Here is a 27262-nt window from a genome sequence, read left to right as displayed (position 1 = left end):
TCATCCTGACACATGTTTGTGTGTTTTCCTTTTACAGCTGCACGACTACACTGCAACATGACACACACACACACACACACACACACTGCCTTATTGTCTTCCTCAGGCTCGACTGCAGCACCTTCGCTCTGCAGTGAAGTCCCAGGGTGGGAGGTGGGAGTGGTGTGTGTGTGTTCGTATGTGTGTGTGTGTGTGTGTGTGTGTGCATGGGGGGAGTTGGGTGGTGGTGGGGAGGGGTGAAGGGGGGTGGGGGTGATTCTCAGAAACCGGTTGCCATGGCCACCAAAACAAGGATTCTTGCCTGCATCACTCCTCCCAGTGAGCACGCTTCATTTCGCTCCTCTCTCTCTTTTTTTTTTTTTCCTCACACTTCTCATGCAGCATCTCTCGCTCACCCAGACTTTGGTGCACACACACACACACACACACACACACACTGACATGAAGAAAGTGCATCCAACACACACCCCTGCACACACACACACACACACATAGAGTCGGGGAATTCCCTGACACTGCAGAAAAAAAACTGCAAACAAAAAATAAAAGTCAAATCTCGTCTTGTTGGTTTCATGTCTGCAGTCTGCAGATGTCAACATGCTGCATATGATCTCCTCCAGTGTGTGTGTGTGTGTGTGCATGTGCATGTGTGTGTGTGCAGTAAAGGAGCATCCTTTCCCTCATCTGCTCTCTCTGTACAGGAGGGGTTAATCTATCCATCCATCCATCCATCCATCCATCAGGCAGGGAGGACTCCTGATGGATGCTCAAATGCAGCAGAGCTTAACCCTCATCTCTGACTGACTGCATCATCCTCACACACACACACACACACACACACACGCACGCACACACGCACACACACCAGATGTACCACTCTCATCACCTTTCAGCACTGGTGAGCGCCCCTGTCGATATGGAGGAGGGAGACACACGGGGTGAATGAAGAGGAGGGAGGGGAAGAGGGAGTGATGGGAGAGGAGGAGGGGGGAGGCAGGGGGGAGACAGGGGGGAGGGAGGGAGGGAGGGAGGATGGACGAGCATCACAATCCTCCGTCAGTTCAGCTGGAGGCTCTTTGGAGCAACAGATAGCAGAGCGGCAGACAGAAGAAGAAGAAGAGAAGAGGAGGGAAAGTGGCTCTTCATCCCTCCATCTCTTCAACACACGACTCTCCTCTCTCCTCCTCCTCCCACCTGACGCGGGGATCCCCCCAACTTTGAGGCTCTTCCTCCTCCTCTTCCTCCTCCTCCTCCTCTTCCTCCTCCTCCCCGCATTTCTGCACGCTGCGTGTTGCCTCGCTCCTGAGCTTTGGCGCACCGCGGGCAGGAGACACCAGGACGGACTGCGGAGATGCGGGGTGTGCTCCCTGCGTCCTCCGCCTGCCACCGCCACCGCCACCCGCACCATCGAGGACACGCAGGTTTTTTAATGACAACTTCGCGCGTGCGTGCGTGTGTCCGTGCGGCGCACAGATGGAGCCGTGCGCTCCGCGTGTGAGTGAGAGCGGAGCCGCAGACCGAGTGGCCGCGCTCCTCCCGGACACCTGCTGCTGCTGCGGCGCCGCGCTCGCGTGAAGATGAAGAAGAAATCCCCGCAGAAAGTCCGAACCTCCGCAAACATGTGACATCTTCTGTCTTTCTCCTCCAGGGAATCACAGAGGGGTCAAGCGCCAAAAAGAGACGGTGTTGTAGGTGTGTGACCCCCCCAACCCCTCTCCTCCACCTCCACCTCCTCCTCCTCCACCTCCTCGTCTTCTTCTTCTTCTTCCTCTCTTTCTTCAGAGTGAATTCAGGATGGGTCCAGTTTGGCTTCTTCTTCTTCTGCTCCCATCCGTCCTCAGAGCTCAGGTGACTCCAGACTTCCCATCAGGAGTCACGGTGGAGGCAGACAACAGCACCGACTCTGTAAGAAACAGCACAGAAGCCTCAGACGTCTCCAGCAGCCTCAGACCAACAGACTCTTCTGGGTTTGCAGTGATGCCTTCAGAAGCTCCCACAGAGGAGGAAGACGACTGGTCGCCAGCAGAGACCTTCATGTACACGGGAGAGTCGTCCACTCTGGAGGAGGCCAGGTGCTCACGGGCGTACAGCCCGCCGGGACAGACGGGGTCCCTGCCCCTCAGCTTCACCGCCCCCCTCCGGCCGGCTCTGGACGCGCTCGCCAACACGGCCAACTTCCTCAACATGATCTTCCAGGCGAGTGACCTGCGGGAGAGCACGGTGCAGGAGGACATGGAGTGGTACCACGCTCTGGTCCGCGCCCTCCTGGAGGCCGACACGCTCATCCAGCGGGCCCTGCTCACCTTCGACGCCGACCCGACCGCCCCGGTGCCGCAGCTGGTGCTCCGCGCCTCCCGCAACCCGGCAGCCAAGGTGCAGACCATCATCCTCCAGGACTTATCCAAGGCCTGGGAGAGCCTGCACCCGCCCGCCCCGGCCCCGGACGACAGCTGGTTCAGAAGCTTTAAATTCCCACAGGCCACCGTACCGATGACGGCCCTGTCCAAGAGGGTGCTCTTCAACGACCTCAGCACCTTGGAGACGCCCAAGTGGAGGCAGGGCGACAGCTACGTGACCAACCGCAGCGGGGTGCGCTGGGCCGGCGCCCCCTTCCTGGACTGTGAGGACAGACGCTTCGTGCCCGGCTGGATGCTCACGCTGTCCACGTCCTTCTACGGCCTCAAGCCCGACCTGACGCCAGAGTTCAGGTTAGGGCCTGCACACACACACACACACACACACACACACACACACACACACACACACACACACACACATACAGTTACAACACAGAAATACTGGAGGACACAAACACAAGCGAGCTGTCTCATACTGATGATGTCACTGGCAGTTGGTTACTAATATCATATTTTCCTCACTTTTAATTTAGAGGATTAATTTAATCTTTTAGAAGCTTTCTGCAGAACTGGAGCATCAAATCTGCTGCTGTTAATTTCCCATTACTTTCAGACCGGTGCCTCCAGAGGAAGCTGCTACATTTCCTCCAGTGATGTCACTCTGTGGCTAAGTTGCATTGTGGGTAATGTAGGCATCAGGTGCTGAAATACAGGCCACTCTTTATGGACAGTTTGAAAACAAGTTATCCAAACGGATACGACAGAACCAGAGATATCACCTCTTTCTCAAAACCTGCTGCCTACATTACCCACAATGCAACTTAGCCACTGAGTGACATCACTGGAGGCAATTTATCAGATTACATGCAGCTTCCTCTGGAGACACAGAAGACTTTATACTACTTTTTTCACATAATGCAGTAAAACTCCCTGAGACCTGTAAACACTCTTTACACTGTATGAAGTATTTACACTGATATTGCTGCTTTAACTTTGTATTTATTAGTACTATTAGTAGCATTAAAAGTATTTCCTTCACCTCTGCTGCTGCTAAAAATCCAGTCATCATCTCCTCCCTCACTGCTGATATAAAGTCAGGTGAAGTCTGGTAGTCCACAAAACATTTCTGGAGCTTCACAGTAAAACAGAGAGTAAGCAGCTGGAGACTTACATGCTTCAAACAGCTCGTCAGACATAATTCATGTTTCCAGAAGCCTCGAGATCCCAAACTGATTTGAAAAGATGTTCTTCACACCGTTTCTAGGCCCGTCTGAGGTTAATGAACCATCTTGACTGTGTGTCGAGGGTGTAAATAACATCTTTTCAAATCAATTTTGGATCTCAGGGTTTCTGGAGACTTTCGCCAGACGAGCTTATGGAGCCATTTTATTTAAAAGTTTTGGTTGTTTTTCCGTTTTAAATCAAGTCTCCAGTTACTTCAGGTGCTGCAACTCTGTTCTACTGTGAAGCTCCAGAAATGTTTTGTGGGCTACGAGACTTCACCTGACTTTATATCAGCATGGAGGGAGGAGATGATGACTGAGTTTATGTTATGTTGTGAACTGTTCCTTTAACTCATTATGATGAGAGAGGACTGGATCAGACAGTTTAGAAACATCTCTTACGTTCAGCTTTGTTGATCTTCCCTGAAGTGCTTTGCGAGTCTGAAAATACATTGTTCTTTTTTCTTCTGAGTCCCTGAAAAGGATAAAAGCTTTGAAGCTGACAGCAGCAGTGTTTGTGTCTCACCTGCCTCTCTACTTTGTGCGTTGGCCCCTGTGACCTTCTCTGCAGCACTCTGGAGACGAGTTTGATAAGAATTTCAAATGACAAAAAACCTGTTTGAATCATCAGTCGGATAAAATCTGACATTTGAAAGAGAATCCACTCGAAGGCCACGCAGGTTTCTGCAGACCAAATGTGGACCTGAAAAGGAAAAAAAGTTTTATTCTAATGAGTCCGATGATATCTTTAGTTACTCTGACACACATCTGTGTGTGTGTGTGTGTGTGTGTGTGTGTGTGTGTGTGTGTCAGAGGTGTGATCCGTGTGGACGTCAACATTCAGGACATCGACTTGGACCAGTGTGCGACGGGAGACGGCTGGTTTGCTGACACACACCTGTGCAACCGCACCACCATGGAGGTAAACAGACACAAGGAGCAGAGAAACGACCTCAAGTGACGACGAGGCACTTTCAGTTTTTTGTTGATTCTAGCGACCCTTTGGACAAAAGTGGTACGATCTGTCGTAAAGATCTTTGATAGCTCGTGACAGGGAGAGCGCAGGATGGATCGTGATGATGTAATGTATTTATATGTGATATATGTGATCGGACCCGAGCACAGGCATTAATAATCACTATATAAAAACAGCTGATAGTCTCAGGTCATTTATAATCATCAGAGGAATCAGAAACTGTTTCAGAAACACTTTAAAGTTCCTCGTTGTCACTTTAACAAATGTTATTTTCTCAAGATCTCAAGAAAACAAACTTTGACGCCATCACAGGATAACAAATGTTGCTTTCCTGAGATAACTGACTTCATAGCAGTTGACCATTACATACACACTCTTCTGTGGGCTGGTGTTTGGGAGTATTTAACGAAAGCTGAAAATCAAAGATCATATAATCCCAAAAAACCAAGAAGAGCAAAATGCCAAAAAGTAGCAACACAAAAGCTAAAATATGAAACGGGGAGACTCGGGAAGTAACGCAGGTGAGTAACACAGGACGAAGTGATGAAGACATCAGCTGGAAATCACACAAAAGCAGGAAATGAAAAGCGACACACGAGGGCAAAACTTCAAAGTAAAACAAGAAATCACAGAATCACAAACTGAAAACATGACAGCTACACTTGTTCAGACGCCGGCATGTCACTGCTGAATAAACATCAGAAAATCCTTTTGTGTTCTTGTGGTAACAGATTCATTTATTTGTTATCTCGTGATAATGACATAAATAACTCGTGATCTGAAGAAAACTGAGGAAATATGTTCAACCCATGACCGTTTAGGGCTTAGATCACCTCATCACATTTTTTTTAAGCATTTCTCCAGCGGCCCCCTCCTCTGACCTTTAAACCGCCTCCCCAAAGGGCACCCTGCCCTACAAACAGCATGAAAAAACATCCCACCAACTGCATGAAAGTGTCGCCTCACCTGTGAAGTAAATCATGTGTCAAATTTTTTTGACAGTGAGTTCAGAGAAGAGATCGGTGGTAACGGGGACGGTGACTATACCGTACATACTGTCCCGAAGTTTGCTGCTGAGCTGTTGAAATGTCGCTCGAACCGAGTGTAAAAACCCAATTTAAGGGATAATAATGGTGACAGACTTGCAGCTGTCATGCTCGGCGTGTCGTTGTTCCTGTTGGGTGCGCTGCATTGATGCGTTGTTGTCAATGACCCCAAGACGCAGGAGTGTAAATGGCTAAAAATCTGAAGCGTCACGTTGTACGTCACAGACATCACTGATCCGACTGAACAGTCTCGATCCAACTGAACTCTTTGTGAACATGGACGTACAAAATGTGACAATCAGAACAAGAATCTGTAGTTCGGGATCTTATTTCAGAAAATCTCTGTCTGGTAGTGATGAAGAGACAGACAATGTATTGATCCTGTTTGAGTTGTGTCATGAATCACACACATGATGTTTGTCAGTTTAAAGATGTTTCAGGTCAGTAAAGTGTCAGTTTGATGTAATTAAAGTAAAACCTCATGTAGTTTTGTGTTAAAGCCTCAGTGAACTACATCGTCTCATCAGCACCAACATGGAGCCGACTGGGCTCAGAAAAGCTCGTAAACAAGATGAACATCACAATAAATCTGCTCATAGTGACAACTGCAGTTCTGGTTCTGGTTCAGTTCTGTGAGCTGCTGATATACAGGAGCAGCTCAATGTTGTTAGGAGACGATGTCACTAACGACACTGTTGGCTGTGTCGTCTTTATAACGACGTGTTTCCAGTCTGATGTTTCATGACTCGCTCCAAGAAAACTGCTTTTTTCCCTCAACAATTAAAGAATGAAGAAGTGATGACTCCCACTAAGGAGTGAACCCGAAAAACACGTACGACTGTTTATTTACGCAGGAGTACGTTGGGCGATCACGTACATATTGGGGATATGTAGCTGTAGTTTGTGATTTTGGACGCGGCGCATGTAAATACAGTCTGAACCGTAGACAAGGTGTTTAAACTGACTCATGAATGGTCGTTACATCACTCACACAAACACACTCTCAACTGTTGGCGACCTCTGGAAATGGGTTTAAGCCGGTTCTGTCTGCGCTCGTTACTTCATTTCTGCCTTTTATCCTTTTTATCCTCATGCTTTCACACTTTAACTCTTCTGTCTGCTCCCCCGTCCGCTCCACTTCCAACCACCTCTTTTAGCGTCAGTTTCCCTTTTTTCCCCACCGCCGGGCCCGTCTGCCCGTCAGAACCCAATCCTCTACCTCTCATCTCCGCCGTCTATTTAAAGATGGCTGCGCTGGGTGGCGGGCTGCGGGATGATCTGATGGATTACGGCGGTAATCCAGACCGCTGACATACTTCCCCTTTATGCAGCGCACTCACAGAGGTCTGAAACACAAGAGAAGAACAGTCCTAAAAATCCCCAAATCCACATGGCACCTTTTGTCCCGTCCTGTCCTACCTGGCTTAGAGGATTCAAACCCTTTGGCTGAGCAGAGCATGTACTGGGTCACCCACTTTCTCTCCTCGTCCCGCTTGGTTCTGTCCCCTCTCGTTTCTTAACGCATCTCGTCTCGTCTCTTATTATCTTTTAAGATATCGTCCCGTCTCACCTCGTCTCTCATTTCCTGTCCTGTCTTTATCATCTTGCCTCGTCCTGTCTCATCTTGTCTCATCATCTCGTCTCATCTCCTGTAGACTTGTCCTGTCTTCTTCTGCCATGCCATGTTTAACCTTTTCTCATCATCTCGTCTTGTCTCGTCCCATCTCACCTCTCATTTCCTGTCCTGTCTCATCTTCTTATCCTTTCAAGCCTTGTTTCATTTTGCCTCATCTGATTTATTCTCATGCCTTTTCTCTTCTTGCCCTTTCCTGTCTCATCTTGTCTCATCATCAAATCTCGTCTCATTTCGTCCCATCAAATCTGATCTATTCTCACGTCTTGTCTCTTCCTGTCTCATCTTGTCTCATCACCTCGTCTCGTCTCATCTCCTGTGGACTTGTCCTGTCTTCTTCTGCCATGCCATGTTTAACCTTGTCTCATCATCTTGTCTCATATCTCATTTCCTGTCCTCTCATCTCTTGTGCTCGTCTTGTCCTTTTCATGCCTTGTTTCTTCTTGTCCTGTCCTGTCTTTACTCATCCCATCTTATCTCATTGTGTCTTCTCTCATTTCGTCTCGTTTCTCGTTGTCCTCCTCTCTCGCGTCTTAACGTAAAACCTGCCGTCCCTTTTCATATTTCATTTCATCTCGTGCAGTCTTGCCTGGCTTCATCTCATCTAAACGTAGACTTGATATGACCTTTCCCTGTCATGTCTTGAAGTATGAAACTCATCTCTTTCTTAATCATCTCATCTCATGGAGCTGTTAATTAGAGCGGTAATTAAAGATATAATCTAGTCTGGACATTTTGACAACTGCAGTCAACTTACGGGTTTTGCTGAGTGTTCAACGTGACGACGTCACTAACGACACTGTCGGCTGTGTCGTCTTTATAATGACGTGTTTTCACAGTGATATTTCATCAACATCTGTGTGATTCATGACACAATTCAAACAGGATCAATAAATGATTTGTCTCTTCATTCACTGCCACACAAAGTTTTTTCTGAAATAAGATCCCACAAGGAAAACAGGACAAGGTTGTGACTTCAGCTCTCTGTTGACAACAACTCCCATGATCCCACACTTCTTATGTCTTTTGTTTTGTTTTGATTCAGAGACTCAGAAATAGCATCCTGTGGATTTAAGTGAACATTGAGCAGCAGAGTGCTTTTAAATACAAAATGCTTCACCAGTTCATTCAGATTATTTTAATTCTTTGGTTGGATTTTTTCACAAACAAAACAAAAACTGCAGGAGTGCTCCTCGATGATTCGTTTCATGGGTTACTTAAATAACAGGTTTTGAAAGCACGAAGCTGTGGAGCGTTCAAAAGTGGCCGGACGTTGTTTCGACTCAAACGTGACAGACGACTGAACGCGCTCGTTTACTGCGACGATCTGTTGAATTGAGATGCGTCCATGAAGAGAATTAAGTTGGCCACACTGTATAATCCATATCACATTAATGTTCGCTGCCTGGCATTACAGCCTCTGAGCTTCTGGTAAGGCGGTTGTGGGTTTGTATATACATATGTGAGGCCAGTGTGTGTGTGTGTGTGTGTGTGTGTGTGCGTGTGTCTGTGTGTGTGTCTGTGTGCGCGCGCTTGGGAACAGGATTTCTCTAGAAAAGGATAATACTCTCAGTAGAGGCATTATGTATCCATTTAGCTTTTAACTTAGATTAACACACAGGCCATCCAAGTGTGTGTGCGTGTGTGTGTGTGTGTGTGTGTGTGTGTGTGTGTGTGTGTGTGTGTGTGTGTGTGTGTGTGTGTGCTAAATTTGAAGCTAGCATCAGAGGGAAATAGAGTGAGAGAGAGAGAGGAAACTGACCCCTTTTTCATTCAGGCGCTGTTAGCGTCACAGCACCTGCTTCACGTTCTCACAGTTCAACTAATGTTTAGTGTTTATTATTAGTTGTTGCCATGGGAACTATTAATGAAATACACCTGAACCTGTCCCCTGAACTTACAGCCCTGTGAGATCAGTGTGTATTTTTTAATCTATAGTAGCTCTGATTGAACAGCAGAGTGATAAACGTGATCAGAAGAATAAAGTCTGGTGTCGTCTGCAGAGAGGCAACAGTCCACACGTTTCCTCCAGTTGAAGTTCAGGTACTTGTGTAAAAACAGACTCTGGTAAAAGTAGAAGTGCTGATTCAGCTTCTTTACTCCAGTAAAAGTAATAGAGTACAGGCTCTGACATGTACTCAGAGTATCAGAGTAAAAAGTCTCCCTCTGAAGGACATTTGTGGTCAAAGCTAACTGAAGCTCACGTCATATTAATGTAATTCAAAGACTATTAAAGTTAAAGGTCGAGTCAGTAGGATTTGTCCCAGCTGTTCCTGAACGCACCACAAAGATAGTTGGTTGTTGAGTCTCATTCCCAGGACGTCAAACAGCCACATGTTGGGTTGGTAAAGCGTCCCAAGCAGCAACAAAGTGAGAAAATAAGAAAATCTCTGCAGATACAAGACACTAACACGCCTTTTCTCCCCATTCCAGTCTCCCTCTCTGTCTGTTTACATCTTTTATGTCTTTTACGTCTTTGTTTCTCTACATGATGACGGTTGAAATCAGTCTTGTGATTTTGGGAAGGCGGCGTGCGATGACGCCAAATAAAAAAAATCAATTATTCCCATCAAATGCATCAAACTAAAGTTTCGAGGCTGTTTTGAAAATGTGAGGAGGAGAAAGTTCAGATATTTGTGTTCAGACGTAGGGAGGGAAAGTTAAAAGTTTCTGCTTCAAGAGAGACGTGTGTCTTTATTTAAACTTGAGCATATTTCTGTGATTGCTGGATGCAGGTTAGTGTCGGTGCGACCACGTGTGATGCCTGTTATATCATGTATATGTCATAAATATGAATTCCTTAATAATCCACAGGTACATTAATAACTTAATCCTGAAACTACGACAAACAGATATCCATTATCTACCGCTCATCCTTTGCAGGGTCGCTGGGGGCCGGAGCTGATCCCAGCTCACATACAGAAAGTGTACATACACAACGTAATGTTGACAATACAATATAACAGGAATATAATCTAACAGGAACAGTTTGCATTACATAACATACAATGAAATTGGAGTTAAGGGTCACACAGTCATGTTTTGTTTAGCAGGAATATTCAAATCAATAATTTTCCAGGAAATCTCATGGAGAGAGGAAAACATGGCTGTGTGCCGACTTAATTTACTCGGACAAAGTGATGTATATACTTATACTTACGCATCTGAACGAATATTTCAAGTGTTCCCTTTATTATGACACCTTGATTATTCAAATAGACCTCGTAGTAAATTATCGAGCAGAGACGCAAAGTTCTCAACAGGTTCATGTAATCTAGTCCAGTTAATTACCAGTGTTAGCTGAGCATCAAAAAATATGAAATTTATCCACGTAGATACGCACAAAAATTAAAATTAAAATGTTAATCTTTCATTGAATATTGTTATTTCTAATGAGTAGCAAATCATTTACTTATTCACAGGATTTAATGAAGAAATGACAGAGCTGTAAACAAACGTGTTAGTGTGGAAGTTCAACACAATGTTTTTATTAAAGAGCTCTTTTATTGGACTGTATTATCTTGTCATTATACTGTTTCTGTTATTTATTTATTTATTTATTTATTGTTTTAGGGCGCAGTGATGGTAGATTCTGCCGTGGTAATGTGTGTGACTTCAAGGTGTTTCTTTTGACAAACTTTTACTGGGTAAAATAAGGTGAATTATTGTTTTGTTGGTCTGATCAGGACACAATTTTCAAACTGATTGATTTCACGTTGGGCTGCACGAGTAAACTGAGTCAATGACGGAAAGACAAGCAGATGAAGGCAGTGTTTAAAAACCTGTTTAACAACCAGGTGCAAACTAATAGAATCGGAACTTAATTAGAAATAACAAGTACTATATTTTCTTTTAATCATTATTATAACTCAAAGGAACAAAAACGAATAATAATAATAATAATCTGAATATTCTCTCTGTTTCTCGCAGTGTGTACCAACTCCAGGCCGGGGTTTCCGACTGGGTCAGTACTGCTGCCGCTGTAAAGAGGGTTACTACAACCCTCTGATCGCCCCTCAAGACTCAGGTACGTCGATAAGTCTTTTACAGCGTCTGCTGTCCAAACACAGTCCTTAATTTAAAGTCTGTGCAGCCTTTATGGAGGATAAACATGGGGTTTGATTTATGTCTGTTGGTTTCCTATATTGATTCCTCCTAATTATTACGGAGACGAGGAGAAAAAATACTCAACAGAAATATATAAACGGGTAAAACTTTTGTATTTGCTCCCATTTTTCAGGACTTTTTTTATACACAAAAAAATTATTTCTCTCAGATTTTAACTCAAAAGCAGTAAAACTAAAGTAAGGAGCCAGTGTCGAAAATGTAAGGAGGAGGAAGTACAGATATTTGTGTACAGATACCTGAAAAATCTACTTTAAAACTACAGTAACAAAGTATTTGTACTTCATTACCTCCCTCCTCAGGTCTTTGGACTGGTCACAGTAAAAGGAAACTTGTAAAATGTGAAGTTTTATTACACGAAGATGCCACAGATGTCATTCTGACTGCGGGAAATGTCCACCAGAGATTTCCCCCGAGAACTGAGTGTTCATTTCACCACCATGAGCAGTGGTCTGGTCTGGTCTGGGGGGGTGGTCAGTGTCTGGTGTGACCGTCATTTGGCTCATGCACTGTGACAAAATGAACATTCAGTTCATGAGCGAAAGCTGAACTACGGCTTCAGGAAAGACTCGTGTACGGTGTCACACAGATTTTAACTGTGGGTCGACCGATGTGGCTTTTTCCGGGCTGATAATCAACACAGATTATTAAAAATGAAGGAGGCCAGTAACCGCTATTTGGAGCTGATACTGTATTTGCAAATACAAATGAAAATGTTAATGTTGGAATCCATTTTCTGCAACTTTACACTTCCTCTCACATTATTATCTACATTGCAGATTCAGCTTCGTCACTGTTTATAGGCTGTTTATTTGTGGTGTATAATCAGATGTTGGTGTGGGCGGGACGCTGCATCAGAGCCAAAGCAGCACATATTGAATATTGGCCCCCGATGATCAGCCGGGCCGATGATCAGCCGGGTCTAACGTTTTGATGCACATGGCACAAGTCTCTCCTGATACAAGCTTCATCAGGAGATTATAACATGCAGGAAGTTCCCCTCCAGATTTGCCCCTCACTTCTCCCCTCATGTGCCCAAATCAACCAGTAGTTTCTGTCTATAAGTCCATGACAACGCTGGGAGTCAAACCCTGGTTGTTTGTAGTGACTACATGCGATTATTTCACAACAACACAGCAGGGAAATAAATACTTTAAAGACATTAAATGATGAATATCTTGTTTCAGATTATTCCGTTTTGTAAGTCACATGTCTTCACATGGTTTTTGTGTAGGAGTCGGTGCAGATGGCGGCCCTGTGAACGGGAGTGACGGGGACGGCGGTACGTGTTACCCGAACATGCCCATCTGTCTCCCGTGCTGGCCGGGCTGCCCGAGTTGTCAGGACGGCACCCCCTGCTGGGTGCAGGAGGCCTGGCTGCTCAGGGCCGGCGTGCTGGCCGTCCAGGGTGTCTTCATGTTCCTCATCTTCGTCAGCATGCTGGTGGCCTACAGGCATCGTCGAAACCGGGTGAGTCAGGGCTTTTTTGGCTCAGCGGGGCCACCGTACAGATGGGATCGGATAGAGGAACAATCAGAAGAGCTGTTCCAGGCGTTGAGCCATGATGCATTGTGTCAGAGACTCTGCTGTTTATCTAGCAGAAATGTTTGGTGTGATTTTTAATATCGACTGTGATCACTCTAAACTGAATTTATGTCTTTATTTGTAAAGTCATGTGAGTCTAAAGTTGTTGTGATGCCCCTGATTGTGTTTTAAATCATCTCCTGATATCTTGTCAACCCTCCTTTTCCATCTTCAGTCTGACATTCGATCCGATTTTCCCAAATGAATCATTAGAGACCAAAATATCCGCCTGAATATAAGTTCATTTATGCGTAGCCAATGCAAACTACTTGTTTTGCCAGTGCTTTAAAGGAATAGTTCACCCAAACAGTCATTATCTCCTCACCCCTATTCTGAAATCCTCCTCAACAACAGAAGTAGCTGGAGACTTGTTTTAAAACTTTAAAAGACATAAAATGGCTCCATACAGCTCGTGAAGAGATCCCTGAGATCCCGAGTATTATAATATAATATATTACGATACGATACGATACGATACGATACGGTACAATAACCCACTAAGCAAAAACATATCCAAAAGACTTCTTTTCAATGTCTTTGCCGACATCTTTTCAACTACAGTCACAGACGTCTAGAGAACTTCTTATGAACTTCTTAGTTTTTATGATGGCCAAATTTTACTCTTTTACTTTATTTAAGCTACGAGATATAAACTTTACCAGGTGAGCTATTTATCAGCTTCATTACACATCATGTCAACCTTCATCGAGTAGGCTAATGTTCCAAGGTTGGATGACCAAAACATGGTACTTATTTAAGCTGATAAATAGCTCTCCTAGTAAAGTACATGCCTCATTGAGACTACTGAGGTTGAGGCTTGGGGTTCAAATCCTCCCTGTAGCTTTTGCTGCATGGGAGGAAAAATTGGCCTCATAAAAATCTGTAACAGAAGCTGAAAAGATGTCTAATTATACATTAAAAAAACCTTCATTCTAGCTCTCCACTGGACGTCCCTTCAGCATCAGCAAAGATGCTGACTTGATGTCTTTTGGATGTGTTTTTGCTCAGTGTGAATCTTTTATTAGTCCCACAACGGGGAAATTTGCATTACAGCAGCAAAGAGGACAGCAAAAATAGAGAGCATCAATCAAAACAGTAATGATAGCACTGAGATCAATACAAACAGTACAAATAAGAAACAAAAAGGTTCAAAGATATTTTCATTATTGCACGTTCCTAATAAGTTGCTTTCACAGTCGACCTATATGATCGTTTTTCTGATGAGGACAGGCTGCAGTGGCAATGTTTTAATAGATGTGTAGTGAACAGGTATATAATAAATACAGTGGTATGGTCCTTTAACCTCCCGATCTTCACCACCTCTTCATAACTGCTCTCTCCTCCTCCTCCTCCTCCTCCCTCAGAGGATCCGGGCGTCCGGCCTCCTGCTGCTGGAGACGATCTTGTTCGGCTCTCTGCTCCTCTACTTCCCGGTGAGTGTCTGACCGAGCTGAGTGTCGCAGATTAGAGCTCTTTACAGATCACTGCGCAGCACAGCGCCGCGGATTATATTATAATGGACCATTTGTGGGAGGGTGAATGGGTTGAGGGCGTGTGTGTGTGTGTGTGTGTGTGTGTGTGTGTGAGTGAAAATGAGGTGGGTGGGCGGCTGCTCGACAGTTTTCATATTTGCCCCGGTGATAGATTATCAATCAATCCTCAGATTCATTTTACCAATTAAAGAGCCGTTAACATAAGTCAGCCATGACTTTTTTATCTGTCTCTCTGAAAGTGCAGGTCGATGTGAGACGTTCCTGCTGACTCTGGGTGATTCAGTGTGTGTGTGTGTGTGCATGTGTGCATGTGTGTGTGCTGCAGGACATTGATCATTGATTTATCTTAATGTGTGATGTGTGAGCATGTTAATGGGCAGTTCTCATGGCAGCTCTGCGCTTCTTAACTGCACACTGGTGCATTAAAACGATCATCATACGCGAGACATAAAAATGTTTTCTTATTAAAGTGACATCTGCATTCAATTAATGTACATTTTGATAGCTGTCATTTCTCAAGCGCAGCGGTGATTCAGTTCATTTTGCTGCACAGGAAAATGAGTTTGTTTACAATAAACTAAAGGACCTGGGAGGTTTTTTTTTTGCAAATTACAGACGATAAAAACAAAACGTGGTTGGATTGGAATGTTGGATTTCTGAGGAGCGATTTGAGGTTTGGATCTCACATTCCCACTTGCTGCCATCTTGGCAGCTACGCCAGACAATCCTAATTCATTTGCCTGAATTAGGATTTTTTAGGATTATGATGAGGACTGGAGTTCAATTGAGGTGGACTAAGTGTGATTGGCTGAGACACCTGTCAATCAGGCAACATGCTCCGAAACATGCCAGTGTATTGGGAACATTGAGCTCAAACTAAAGCAGTACATCACCAGGATGAACAGACACAATATTTTTAAACAAAGTAAGAACTTAATGTATAACATTTGCCGAATTTACAACAAGGCACAAACACTTAAGAATTTGTCAAAAACAACACTTCATTAAGTTTATAAAGGTACTCCTAACTCAACTAGACACTAAATTGAGTGATTTTTAAAGGGAGTCTGGAGACTTTGTCCAGGGGCGACAACAAAGTAGCCTATATTGGTTAATGTTCACTGTATTTGTCAAATTTGACATGTTTAACGTCAACAGAATTTTGTCTTCATTCATAAATTGACAGTAAATGGTGACAGAGAAGGAGACAGGCTGGTAAAGCGATGCTGCCACTTTTTACAAGGAAACAAACAACTTCATGTTTTGATGCCGAATTTACAGGAAGGCACCGATGATTTAGAATTTTTTGTAGCTGTTTTTTTTGCTAAACAAATAAGTCTCTCTTTACTCAACGTCTCTTAAAATCACACGATTTGTTAAGGGAGTCTGGTGATATTGTGGTTTAGTTCCGTGGTTGGAACTTTAATAACAGGTCTGAACTGGGGCCTGTGGTCATTTTAGAGGTTTTGCTTGTGTTGTGTGATTCTGCTTGATGTATTTCTAATATTCACCTTCACGTTAGCTTCTTTTGTTGACCTTTCCTGAAGACTTATAGCGACAATCTTCTTACCTCCAGCCCAACCCCTGCAGTTAACGCTACTAATCTGACTCAGTGTTTCCAGACGTCTGCCTCTGACTTTCTCTGTCGTGCCTCCAGCAGATGAAAGTTTCTCGTGGCCAAACTTGAGAAAAAAGTTTGTACAGACATTAAGTTTCTCCAGAGAATTAATCTTAATGACTTAATCCTATTACTTGTACTGTAGCGCCACCATGAGGTCGTGGTTTTGAGTGAAATATCTCTAAAATTGAAATTGTACTATCTTCACTGATCCTCTGACTTTCCATCTGGTGCCACCGACAGGTCGAGTTTTAAGTTGTCCAATACTTTCATTTACTGCTACATACCTGTAGCCTCAGCTGCTAATTAGCTAATGTTAGCATGCTAACAAGGTAACCTAAACTAATGCACATTATAAACATTATAGCTTGTCATTAGCATTGTCATTATGAGCATGGTAGCGTGCTGAAGTCAGCATTTAGCTCAAAGGATCCCTGTGTTCATTCACTTCCATTCAGTTCCAAACTGCGCTGAATACACCTCAAATACAGTGAATGAATGAATGAATGCTGTTACGTAATGAAAAGCCAATAAGCACATGTGGCCAAGCTGCACTACGAGGCAGACAGAGGAAAGATAAGATTGTTCTGTTAAAGTAAATTTACAGTCAAAGTTCAGTTAAAACTTTGGCATTGGGACGATGCTGCAAGAGTTTTGTTTCATAAATTCAAAGGTGACTTGCAGCCCATGAGCCTGACTGTAGTTTCTGATGAAAAGTCAGAGTTCACTGTCTGATCTCAGTGAGGGGTGACTGCGGTCGGCTGTCCATTTGATCTACAAACAGATCAGCTGCTGGAGGGTCTGTTTGGTGTGAACATGAAGAACGGTCGAAGTGTTTAAAAACCTGTTCTGTGCGAGGTCTCCTCAGACTGTGGGTAAATAAAAGATTGATTGTGGTGATTTATAAAAAACAAAAACATTTTTGTGTATTTAAGTTTAGACATTTTTCGGCTTGTTCTGGGCGGTTTTAATCACCTGCTGCAGCAGCCTACCTGTTCTGGATCACCAGGACTCTGGGGACAATGAGCGTCTGGTCTAAATGTTGTGCAAATTTCCAGGACATCTGAAAACTTTGACCATCATCTAACACCAGAGAAAAAGTCAGGTGATCACCAAAGTTATCTAACTTAAGTGGCCATTCATAGTGCACCTATTAGTCACGCTTAATCAATAAATAACAGTTCAGTAATTTATTATATACGAACATGAACAACATGACTAAAAACAGAAAAGAAAAGATTTTCCTTTGTGTTTTAAAAAAGTTCATACGACAATCGTGTGAAAATGATGAGTTCAGTTTCAAAAGTAGCCAAAACACAACAAAAGTTTTCTATTTTATGCAAAACCCGTTGTGTAACCAGCCCCTCGGAGACCCGGTTAAACACAGTTAAAGTTCTGGTGTTATTTGGTGTTGCAGCTTCAGATTGACCAATCAGATTGCTTCCTCCAGTGTACAACCTATCTGCCTTTGACTGCAGGCCCTCTCTGCTGATTAAAGCCGCCTTCCTCTGGATGTTGACTGCACATCGTCTCTGATTCTATACGTGTTCGCTCTGAGCAGTTTATCCTTTATGAGTGGTTTGAACTCGATGATGTAAATTTTGCATTCACATTTGAGGCTTTAGCCGATGCTCTTATCCAGAGTGACGGAGGACTGACTGTCGCCGCACAATGAGCTTTAATTCCTGGATTACAGTCATCCACTCTGCTGCTGTTACACACTGAGCAGAGACGAAGGTACAACCTGTTGTTGAACGTGACCAACTGAGACACGTTGTGTTGAGGCTTTTTTTTTCAAACACGGCAGGTTTTTGTCTGTTAATGCAGATGAGACGTGTCATTAAGTGTCTGTAGGACGGAGTCAGATGGTGTAAAATGAGCGTTAATAGCAGCACCGCTAATGGTCGTGGTTTTAAAATATATAGTCGTAAAAGCACCATCTGTTGTAGCAGTAATAGCTGTACGACTAGACGTAGTGGTCAGTAGTGGAAGAAGTAGTCAGATACTTTACTTAAGTAAAAGTATTAGCATCAAAGCACACTTAATGTATATGTGATATCACTGCATGATAATTATTGATGCATTCATGTGTCTCTAATGTTGCAGCAGGTAAAGATGGAGCTGATTTTAATTACTTTATATAACTGTAGTGTAATTAATAATAATTTATTCATGGATTTAAATTTTGTATAAATAATCTGAATCTGAAAAGTAAGTCATGTCAAATAAAATGTAGTGGAGTACAAGTATAAATGAGCATGACTTGGAAATACACAAGTACATCAAAAAATTATACTTAAAGGAACAGTTCACCCAAAAAAAACGTATATTTCATATAGATTTTCTTCTCCTTCCTCTTCTTCTTCGTCTTCTTCTTATTATTACTATGTTATCCTCTATTTTATTTTATCTTTTATTATTTTAAATATTAATTTTATTGCAATTGGTGGTCAATTATCTCTAAACCTGTTTTTGTTTTCGTAATTTACCATGTTTTTTTTATCACTCGTAAAGCACTTTGATTTGTTTGAAAGGTGTCATATAAATAACGTCTGATTGATTGATTGATTGATGTATTGATTGATTGATACTGTTACTTTTGTCTATTGCTATAACCAGTACTTGTACAACACTAGCACTAGCAATAGCATTGTTAGCATAGTAATAGTTCTACCGGTTCTGTATCGTGTTGGTTGCATATTTCACATGTTATCCGTTTAGAAACAGTCGTTCACGGCGCTGTTGTAGTTTGACTCACAGGAAGTGTCGCTCTGTCTCTGCAGGTCTTCATCATGTACTTCAAGCCGAGTACGTTCAGGTGTATTCTGCTCCGCTGGGTCCGAATGCTCGGCTTCTCCATCGTCTACGGCACCGTCACGCTGAAAATGTACAGGTCGGTTGGACAAAATACATTTCTGATTTTGTTGAAGAATATAAACAAAATGAGGAGTTTAGATCTTTAGAAAGACGTCAGCTTTAAGTAAACAACAACAGACCAATGAGTGCTCGCAGGAATAGAAACCGTGTGTAGATCACTGGCTGATGAAGCACAACTGACTTCTTGTTTTTTGATTTTAAAGCAAGACTGTGAAGCTTTTGTAGGAAGAAATCACACATTCTTCCTTTTAGAAATTAAAAATTGAAATCATAAGAAATTAAATACACCCTTTGAACATTTATAATGACTGTTTAACAATCACAAAAGAAGTGAAACCTCCGGAAGGAAAACTGAATGTTGTCATTCTTTAATTATTAAGTTCAGAGTCCAAAGTTATCTACGTTTTGTCCTCAGCTGTCAAACATTACATCCTCGTCTCTTCGCAGGGTGCTGAAGGTTTTCCTCTCGCGCACGGCTCAGAGAGTTCCCTACATGTCCAGCCTCCACCTGCTGAGGATTCTGGGAGTGATGCTGATGACGGTCAGCTGGTTCCTGTGCGCGTGGACGGTGGGCGTCCTCCAGAACCGCGACAGGAACATCCCCGTGTTCATCACAACCAGCACGTCGGACGGCCAGGGGTTCAACCTGTGTTACCTGGACCGCTGGGACTACATGATGGCTGTGGGTGAGTGTCAGCAGTCTAATCCTCTCACTCCAGTGACGTCGTTCTTATTAAATCATTATGATATTTTTTTGGTATGTTTGGTATACTAAAAAGTTAGAAACAATAAAACCAGTATTTCACTTTGCTCATATTGATCGGTCAAAACGGTCAGCTGGTTCCTGTGTGTGTGGACGGTGGGCATCCTTCAGACTTCTGGTTGTATAATCAGATTTCTAAACAGATTTGTTTGCTTCTCTAGCATCAGACATCAGTCCTGTGAGGATTTGTATCTTTGGGTCATGCTGTATTGTGCAGTATACTGTATTATTTTATTAAGACCAGAGCCTGACCGTTATGCAGTTTTGGGGGCTTATGTCGGTATTAGGGAATGAAAGAATATGGATGTTAAATGTGGTTATCAAAATGATGTAATGGAGGCAGGATGTTTTACAGTTTAGCAATAAAGAAACAGTTCACTCCACTTGGAATCTAATCATTATAAATCACCCCGAGCAGCATTTTCTGTATTGTGTTCTTCAAAACCAAAAAGTTTTCATATACGCCGATGATGTGATATTTCTGTGATAGGTGAACATCTTCCGATAATATCAGTTGGAAAGTACAGACCCATTTCTAGACTTGTTCTATTCCAAATCAAGTAAAAGTAAAAACCCTGTTATGTTTCCTGAGAAAAGGTAAAAAATATTTGTTTTTACTGCACCTCACACTGAACGAACATAACGATTGATGTCATTATGTATTCTCAGATGTTCAGCTCTGTTTACTGTATCCTGTAGGTATCCAGTACTTACAGAATAATTACAGTATAATTTACTTCTTTATTCCTCTAAAATTTCCCAATTGTTACTCCATTGTTCCCCTGTACCTATATTTACGTAACAGTAGGAACCGGTAAGTAAATGAAATTACGCTAAAACTTCAGAGGAATTTCTTGGTAAATGTCGTAAAATTACACCGTAAATCGTGCGCTGTGTTATAAAGTGTTACCTAAATTAATTTTCTTTAAAGGATAATTCCGGTTTATTACAATTTGGGTCCTGTTTTTGTTATTTTTCCCAGAAATAACAACATTGCACTCTCCATAGTGCTTGGATCAGTAAAGAAATTAACTTAACTACGAGTCCAGGAACACTGAGGATCAGACAGGTTGTGAAAAGTCCAACAGTTCAGTCGGATTATCTCGGCAAAGACAGAGTCGAACCATGAAACTACAAAAATAAGTTGTATGAAACAAGAATTTGTCTTGTTGACAGCAGCTGTAAATCGGACCATCTTAGATTTTAGCTTTCCATCATTATAAGATCGATAAAAACATATTACACTAAAACACATTGAAAAAAGAAACTGCACTCTTCTTATCTGAACTTTCAAGCGATCACCACTTCCCTCTGTTCTCACGTTGTTCTGCCACAGCTGAGCTTCTGTTCCTGTGCTGGGGCAGCTCCCTGTGGACCGCCGTCAGGCCCGTCCCCTCAGCCTTCCACGAGCCTCGCTACATGGGCATCGCCATCCACAACGAGCTGCTTCTCTCCACCATGTTTCACCTGTTCCGGTAAAGAGGGAGCATTTTATCCGAACCTTTTAAAATGCAGGACAGCTTACATCAGCAGTGTGTGTGTGTGTCTGTGTGCGCACAGATGTTACATGATTTTTTTGTTTTCCGTCTCCCTCAGGTTCACCTTCCCCTCTCTCCATCCTGATTGGATGTTGCTGCTCTCCTTCACACACACCCATGTGACCATCACTGTGACACTCGCCCTTCTCTTCATTCCCAAGGTACTCAGCTTTTGTATGTCACAGTGCCAAAATAAATAAAGGGTCAGAGTAGAAAAAAGGTTATCAATCAACTGTTAAATAAATGTTGAATGATGAGGAATCTTGACCTCTTATTGGGACATTCTGACTCTTGACCTTGATCAAAACTTCCAGATCTGACCAGTTCACACATGAATTATATCTCTGTGTCCCACAGTTTCTTTACGTGTCAAAGCCTGGGAGAGAGGAGATTGCAGCAGAGGTGTACGAAGATGAAGTGGACCTCCGGCGCTCCGGCTCGTACCTCAACAGCAGTTTTCACTCTGCTTGGAGTGAGCCCAGTGTGGACCCGGATGACTTCAGGGTAAACTCTCTCATCCCCTCAGAACGATGTTATCACTTTGCATTGGGACATAACTTACCAAAAGTGGAAGAAATTCCTAAGGTCACCTTTAAATAACGCAAATAAATGTCCCTAAATTTTAGTTATGACCACATGTACACTCAATTAAACAGATCTTAAATGTATCATAATCATAAATTAACAGTAAATACAATCAACGATAAAATGAGCACATATTGTACTGTATAACCTTTCACCCCCTTTATCCTTTGATCCTAATTTGTGTTCTTCTTGAATGAAACGTGTCTTTTACCTTACTCTCCATATCTTTCCTCTCCTCAACCATTTCCTCAATCCCTTCATCAATTCCCACCCTTCTTCATATGCACCAGGATGAACTGAAGAAGTTATATGCCCAGTTAGAAGTCCACAAGACCAAGAAGATGACCGCTAACAACCCTCATCTGTCAAAGAAGCGAAGCTCTCGATGTGCATTGGGGAGATCCATTATTAGACGCATTGCCGAGATCCCGGAAACCATGAGCCGGCAGTGCAGCCGCGAGGAGAAAGATGGATCCTTCCGCAGTAGAGGTGTGAATCAGTCTGAGTCATTCAGGAGCACCGCAGATACAATATCGGTCAGTATCAGTTACAGAAGTTCAATGAAAACACCGTCACCGTGTATGCGCAAGTCCCAAAGTGATCATCACTACGTCAGGGAAAGAGACTCTTCTTTGCGTGACTCCACGTTACAGGCCAATTCTGTGAAGAGATCTTCCCGGCGATCGGAGACGGATTCCTTAGATATCCCACCAGGGGTCTGTAAGTCAGCCAGTGCCCAGAATCTCACAATCGATACCAATCTCCTGCATCCTGATCACACCAGGCTACACAAGTCCTGGAGTCTAACCTCCACCACCAACCATTCTGTGGAGAACACACCTAAGGTCAGCAGAGCCCGCACAGTGGTGGCAAGGTCCAAACAGAGCTTATCCATTGGTGACCAAACTAGGAGTGCTCTCCAGTCAGAGTCATTTGACAAGACTGAGATCTGTCCTTGGGACGTGGAGCCAGAACAATCAGGGGACAAGAACCAGAAGCATGTCACCTACGCAAACTCTGAGGAAAGGGGGCCGCCATCTCCTCAAGCGCTTATCTGTCCCTGGGACCATGCACCACCTGTAGAAAGTACACCTTCAGAGGACAAGGGAACGCAAGGTGAAACAGAATCCCCGCAACCACAGTCCCCGGTGTCCGCAAGTGCACCGGGCTCTCCAAGACGGAAAGTCACAAAAGATCAACGTGTCTTCTCCTTACGCACCTCAACCACTAAGTGGCTCTCTGTGAAGTCATTTATGGGATCTGTGGATTCAGCAAGCAGGTCCAGTAGGGAGGGAAGTTTACATAAAGAGGATTCTGTTTCACAAAAAAGTCAGGAAAGTGCTTCCACAACTCCAAGATTGGGATCATCTAGTAGACGTCCAAGCATTGAAAAGAGGGCATTGCAGAAAAGAATGGCAACAACAGACGGAAAACCATGCCTTGTGAAGCAGAACGCCGTCAGACTGTCCTCCGGGGATTCTTCTGACAGAAGCCCGAGAAGGCTTGTGATGGTAAAGTCTGCCGTCTACCCTTGGGATACGGATGACATGCAAAGAGATGGCACTTATGAAAATGTGTTTTTATCAAGGCAGAACAGCAAACGTAGTAGTATAAGTTCTTGGGAAACCGCCAGCAGCTGTAGAACTCCCTCAACTCACAGAAGAGGTAGTAATCGAATTACACCAGTCCGTAATGTTTCCCATGCGGATGTGTGTCCATGGGAAATGGGAGCTGGTACTTTCCAGGAAGGAGAGGGACCAAAAAAGCAGCAGAGCATTAAAGCAGACGTCTGCCCTTGGGAATCGCACGTATCTGAACCATCTAATGTGTGTCCATGGGAATCTCAAGAGCCAGAGACTGTGAGAAGGCAAGGAAGTGAACATAGTACTCGCAGGGGATCGCAGAATATTCCTATTATTTATCATACTAACGTGTCCACAGAGTCACTGACACAACAGTCTTTAAAACATGCAGCGAATATATGTCCCTGGGATACTGTAGAAACATCCCAACCTTCAATAAAGCAGGATAATGAATATGCCAATGTATGTCCTTGGGATGTTGAGGACAAGGCTGAAGTTGTATATGAAAACCTAAATCCTTCAGGGCGCAGGGGAACGCTGACAGTGCCCATTCAACAGGAAGTTATGAAAGCTGCGGTCTACCCTAGTACATCAAAAGAAAGTTTAACTAATGAGCAAATTGCAAAATCAGCTGCCTTGCATTTGGGTAGACAAGTGACCCAGACGACAGACTGTTGTCCGTGGGAATTCCCTGATCCCCCTAAAACCCTTGAAAACATTTGTCCATGGGAAGAGGGGAACATGGAGCCAACAAATACAGACTCAACTTCACAAATGACCGTCAAGGCAGATATCTGTCCCTGGGTGGCTGGACAGCAAGACAAACCAGAAAACTCACAAAAAGGTGTCTCGTCTTTGAATGCTGCTTCCATACAGACTGAAGGGAAAGACGGCACAAGAGTAAACGTATGTCCCTGGGAAACTGAACCCCCTGAAGAAACCACCGCTGCCAAGACTGTGTCACAAGGAATGGAAAGACTGGCAGATGCTTGTCCATGGGATAGTAGTGAACCACAAACAGGAAAGCCAGAGACACTCAAAGCATCAGATAGTAATGTAAGGCAAGACACAACTCATGCAAATGTATGTCCATGGGATACAGATGAAGCAGGGGCAGTCAAAACTCAACAAAGTCAAAAAAATTCCCAACAAGATGTTTGTCCATGGGAAACAGAAGAGCCAAAAGTTCTCAAAAAGCAAGATAGTGCCCGGGAAAATGTTTGTCCATGGGAGACAGAAGAACCTAAAGTTCTTACAAAGCAAGATAGTGCCCGGGAAAATGTTTGTCCATGGGAGACAGAAGAACCTAAAGTTCTTACAAAGCAAGATAGTGCCCGTGAAAGTGTTTGTCCATGGGAGACAGAAGAACCTAAAGTTCTTACAAAGCAAGATAGTGCCCGTGAAAGTGTTTGTCCATGGGAGACGGAAGAACCTAAAGTTCTTACAAAGCAAGACAGTGCTAGAGCAGATGTTTGTCCGTGGGACACAGAAGAACCAAAAGTTCTTACAAAGCAAGATAGTGCTCGGGCAGATGTTTGTCCGTGGGACACAGAAGAACCAAAAGTTCTTACAAAGCAAGATAGTGCTCGGGCAGATGTTTGTCCGTGGGACACAGAAGAACCAGGAGTTGTCAAAAAACAAGATAGCCCTGGCGCAGATGTTTGTCCCTGGGATTCTAAGGATCCACAAACCTCAAACGAAAGCAAAGTTGATGTTCCCAACAGTGACAAAGATGAAGTCGCAGAGAACGAGGGGCCACTCGGTGAAGAACAGACACATTTCAGCACAGAGCAAATAGGCGAGTCCAAAGAAAACTTGGCCCTGGGCCGCCGTGATGCTTTGTGTCCTTGGGAGCTGACAAGGAGCCACTCTGGTTCATTCACTGACAACGCCTCGGATGTTTTTACGTGGGAGCCCGAGAATATCCCCGAGGAAGACGAAGAGGACGATGCAGAATGTGCTGCTGAGGCTCTCGTATTCCCACCTGACTTGTGACCTAAATCTAGCCAGCATTTGCTTTCACCTTGACCCTTCCTACTAAATCAAGGGGAATGTGAACACTGTGAAACCATTTTGGTGGTATCCTGCTGAAGGTCAAGGGGGAACTTTGTTTTTAACTTCCCCAGCTCCACAGGGAGGTCAGAGAGCAGGGTCAGCTCACAAACAGCTCCTGAGCAGCTGGCAGAGCTGAGAGCTTTTTCTCTTGGACAATTACTTTGGCTAATCAAAGACAGAACTTAGGGCGGTGTTATGTTACCTGACTAAGAAGCCTGTCGTAGAAACTTGATTGATTACATCCATAATTAATCAAGCAGTGAACTACAAACAGACTTGTCTTGGCTGATGGAAGGGCATCTAAGGCATTTAGATGAAGTCCCTTTTCTTCCTGCTTCTACCCCCCATTTTAAATTAAAATCTTTTTTCGTGTCTTTGTATGTTCTTAGGTGACAGTTCACAGATTTGCCATGTATGTACAGTATGTTGGACCCATGGCCGGGGTGAATATGTTACAAAACCTGAACTTAACCAGTCCACAGTGCTCGCAATCACAAGTATAGCACAGGATCCGAGAGATGGAACTTAATGGAAGTTTAACCAGCATACGCCAGATGAATTCAATTCTTATATTTTCATGAAATTATATTTTCAAAGTAGAAGAAAAGTGTTACGTGTAAAGCAGTGCTGCCAGAACTACAACCGATGTCAAATTACATTTCTATCAAGTGTTGCTTGATAAAACTATGCATACCTGTGACTGATTTCATGACTAAAGGGCCAGTGATTAATATTACACTCTCACGTCTGATTCAGTCATAATAATGGGGAAAATATGATTCTACCACTTAAAGAAACAATGCCAAAAAATTGCATAAATCACCATAAACTGGAGTGAAAAGCTACATAATCCTTTTATATATGAGCATTCAGAGAGGGATGCAGTGCACTGGACACCAGTTTCGTTAAGATGGGAGAACGAGATTAAACATTTAAAACACGCTGTGATCGCGGTTCTTAAATGTTTGGTAATTTTAAAGAACATCAAATTGTGAAGGATGTTTATGTTGCAGCTGACCTGACTTTCTTCCAAATCTAAATGTTGACATTCCTCTTTGAAGCTGCTCAGACCTGCTATTAACATCAGTCCTGAGTGATCCGATCACAAGTGGAAAGATTTAAGTCCGTCAGTTCACATCTGGTGTTAACATGCGTCTTGAGTGACCACTATCTTCCTCGCTCTATATGCAAATAAACACATATATCACTACAACAAACAGATCTTTTTACACAAAGAAAGAAAGAACTTAATGTAGAACATTTGCCGAATTGTCAAGAAGGACCAAATAGTTAAGAATTTCTCAGAGACAGCGTTTCACAAAGTTTATGAAGTGTCTCCTAACTCAACATATTACAAAATTGTGCATTTTTCTAAGGGAGTCTGGGAATTCTCTCCACAGGTGACAGAGAAGTAGCCTAAATTGGTTACCCTTTACTATAAAATAAATATGATAATAATTGTCTTCTTTCATAAATTGAGTGTAAATGGTGGACAACAGCTGCTAAATGTTGGCAGGTAAGACGCACTTTAGACACAGAAGCGGACAGGCTGGTACAAACTGATACTTTTTACAAGGAAACAAACAATTTCATGTTTTGCATTTAATGCCGAATTTACAAGAGGCCATGAATAGTTTAAAATTTGTTGCAGCCATTGCGCAAAGTATTTTTTTAAGTTTCTCCTCAGGCAACAACTCTCAAAATTGCGTGATTTGTTAAAGGAGTCTGGGATTAATGCGGTAACTAGTTCAATGGTTGGATCAGAGAAGTGGCCAAATATGATCAGATCTCCTCAACGTGTCTTCA

At 43.3% G+C, this 27262-nt stretch overlaps 1 protein-coding gene across 1 annotated transcript; it reads left to right on the top strand.

The window, feature by feature from the left end:
• The first annotated feature begins 1794 nt into the window (after positions 1-1794).
• gpr179 (G protein-coupled receptor 179) lies at positions 1795-25396 on the top strand. Its single transcript, XM_073476370.1, has 13 exons — positions 1795-2708; positions 4394-4502; positions 11166-11262; positions 12607-12830; positions 14309-14377; positions 18839-18948; positions 19380-19618; positions 21032-21170; positions 21292-21394; positions 21591-21737; positions 22109-24382; positions 24581-25030; positions 25082-25396. The coding sequence occupies exons 1-13, from the start codon at positions 1795-1797 to the stop codon at positions 25394-25396; spliced, it is 5190 nt and encodes a 1729-aa protein (XP_073332471.1).
• Positions 25397-27262: the final 1866 nt, after the last annotated feature.

This window comes from Pagrus major, chromosome 1, assembly GCF_040436345.1.
Source record: "Pagrus major chromosome 1, Pma_NU_1.0".
NCBI classification, from domain to species: domain Eukaryota; kingdom Metazoa; phylum Chordata; class Actinopteri; order Spariformes; family Sparidae; genus Pagrus; species Pagrus major.
Note: the sequence above shows the minus strand (reverse complement) of the source record. Positions and strands in the feature narration are given on the sequence as shown.